At 35.1% G+C, this 2,704-nt stretch overlaps 1 protein-coding gene across 3 annotated transcripts in view; it reads left to right on the plus strand.

Annotated features, from left to right (window-relative positions):
* Nucleotides 1–2,010, plus strand: part of thsd7aa (thrombospondin, type I, domain containing 7Aa) — a 176,621-nt gene extending 174,611 nt beyond the window's left edge. For 2 of the 3 annotated variants that reach the window (XM_014019215.1, XM_014019216.1), the window contains exon 29: nt 959–1,035. Coding sequence is in view for 1 of the 3 variants with exons in the window: in XM_014019217.1 (XP_013874671.1) it covers nt 959–1,046 (88 nt within the window). In the remaining 2 variants the exon portion in view is untranslated. Of the gene's footprint in view, nt 1–958 lie in introns of all 3 variants that reach the window. The other variant, XM_014019217.1, reaches the window with a different exon arrangement.
* Nucleotides 2,011–2,704: the final 694 nt, after the last annotated feature.

Raw genomic sequence — 2,704 nt, forward strand, 5'->3', positions numbered from 1 at the left:
AGAGTGCAAACCTCCGCCAAGACCAATTTCCCCCATCCTGTAATAGAGTTACAAAGGGGCACACCAATACTACAGTGCCACCTGCTGGACAATTTGAAACCCACGCCCTGTGAAAGCATCACAGCTTTGCCGATCTCAGAGTGTTAAAAGAAAAAAAATTCCCGTATTCGCATCGTGATCCGGAACATCACCAAAATTTAAAGTTGTGTTCCTTGGCCCAGTACCCACAAGTGTTAAAAATGTCATGACAATCCGTCCACAAGTTTTTCAGTAATGTTGTCCACAGGCAGAACGACAGACAGACGGACAGACATACGCGACCGAAAACATTACCTTGGAGGTAAAAAAAAAAACTATCCTGATTTATGACGGCTCCAAAACAGATTGTATTTATGCAACTGAAACAGGTGGTGCATCCCAATTTTTTAAAGTTAACATTAAGATCTTTAGAAAAATATTTTTGGGGGAACTCACCTCCCAATAAAAGTCATTTTTGACATTCTAACTGCTCATAATGCTTTCCCTTTTAACACTTAAGTACATTTTATATCAGAAATTTACTTTTGATACTTAAATACAATACATGTCAGATACTTTAAGAGTTTTATTCAAATAATATTCTTAGAGAACTTTTATAATTTATGGTACTTTTACTCAAGTATCACTTTGAGATACTTTATATGAGACTGTTTGTCAAACTTTTTCTGGTTGATAAGGGACATCACTTCAAAAGTTTCCAGACTATAAAACTAAAATTTGTTGTACATTAACAGCAAATATTATAAAATTTTAAACATTTAGGAGTCTGACGCATACACCCCTCAGGAATTTAGAAAAAAACATAAAAATCTCAGACTAATAGCAGGTTTTAAACATTTTAGTAGACTAAACAACACAAAAAAAAATCCTAAAAAGTGCCTAAACTATTATAATTTTCTGCCTTGTGTTCATTTTGCAGCAAGAAGCCAAAGAAGCCGCAGCGACGGCAGATGAACAACAGACTGAAACCTCTGACTCTGGCCTACGATGGAGATGCTGACATGTAGAAGTCTCCTTCCTGCTCACTTCCTGTACAGACTTGACTCACTTCCTGTACAGACCTGACTCACTTCCTGTACAGACACATCTGTTTGGGACACAGGGTTGTTTTGGAAACCTCTCCATGTCAGGGTCAGTGCTGGGCATTGGTCAGCAAACTCACAGACTAAGGTTTCTGTCAGACAATGCAACCGTGTTCATTAGCAGCCTTAATGTTTTTGTTTTCATTTTTTATTTTTTAATTTGAATATTTACAAGAGCCTTCACAAAGTCTCTATCTTCCTTTGGAAGTTTGCCTTTTTGCGTCTTTTTCATCTACCAGCCGGTAGCACAGACTGCTCGAAGAAGAGGGTGAATCCACAAGAAACATTTGCTGTAAAAGCACAAACAATTCATCCCTCGTTTCGGTTAATTTATTTATTTATTTATTTATTTTTGGAACATTGCATGGGTCTTTCCATCTCTTGTTGCTCTTGATCCCTCTACGGCAACTCGCGAGGATAAAAAATAAAAAAAGAGAGCAAGAAAGGAAAAGCGAGCCTGAGAAGTTCTAGCGCTGCCATCACGTCTGCCTGCCTCTCCCTTCTCTGTTTATCAGGCATATTTTTGCACTATATTAGTGCAGCATGATACGTACTTATGTCTCGCTTTGCCATACGAAACTGCCTCTCAATACAAGATGATGTACAGTCTTGTGCTAGAAATGTACAAATTATACCTTTTTTGCTAACAGATGTCAACGATGTTTGATAATTCTTTTCTATCACCTCTTGTATGACCTAACTTTGTGTAAATACTTTGTTGTTTGTTTGTTGGTTTTTAGTTTTTCCTGTACAGCTTCATGTCCAAAACTCGGAGCTCGGTTCACCACGACGATCTTTTGACTGTGACTTTTTTTTTGTTAACCTTAACCTTTATCAGCATTACAAACTCACATTTTGATGACTCTAAAATGAATGATTTTCTTTTTTTAACTGCCCTCTTTGTCCCTTTTTAATATTTTAATGCTTCTCAGGAAATGTGTCCCTGAAAACGAGTTACTGATTTTTGAGAATTTGATCCTTTTTTCTTTCTTTTTTTTTTACGTATTTGTGTGAAATGAGTCACTGCAGTTATTTATTCATTAAAAACAGTTAGAGGTTGTTCAGAAAGTCAAAATATGCTATTTATGGAGTAATCAATATAGTTACAAGGCCTAAAATAACCTAAAAAATGTTAATTTACATTTAAAAAAAATCTTTTTTAAAATAATTGTTCAAAAAAGACCCTGAATAATCTGAAAGGTCCACACAAAAACATTCCTTTCTTTGTTCCCCATTCTGTTTATTTCTTAAAACGTCTGCTAAATTTTTTAAAGCCTTAAGCTCCTTGAGCTTTTCTGTATTTACTATGAATATTAGCATTCCTACAGTGACACGATGATCCCTTAGAAGAAGCAAATTAATGGAGGAGGATTTATTTTTCTTCTGTTTTGAACATTAAGAGAAAAAATGCTGAAGAATGTTAGATTTTTAATATTTTCAGCATTTTTTTCAAGCTTGTGCTCCTGAAGCCAACAGTTTCTATTGTTTTATTATTTACTTTTGATTATTTTTATTGCTGCACTTTTAACAGTCAATTACAAAATAACACACATTTTTTTTCTTCGTACCGTTCATGTGTGATC

This window comes from Austrofundulus limnaeus, unplaced genomic scaffold (genome assembly GCF_001266775.1).
Source record: "Austrofundulus limnaeus strain Quisiro unplaced genomic scaffold, Austrofundulus_limnaeus-1.0 Scaffold212, whole genome shotgun sequence".
NCBI lineage: Eukaryota > Metazoa > Chordata > Actinopteri > Cyprinodontiformes > Rivulidae > Austrofundulus > Austrofundulus limnaeus.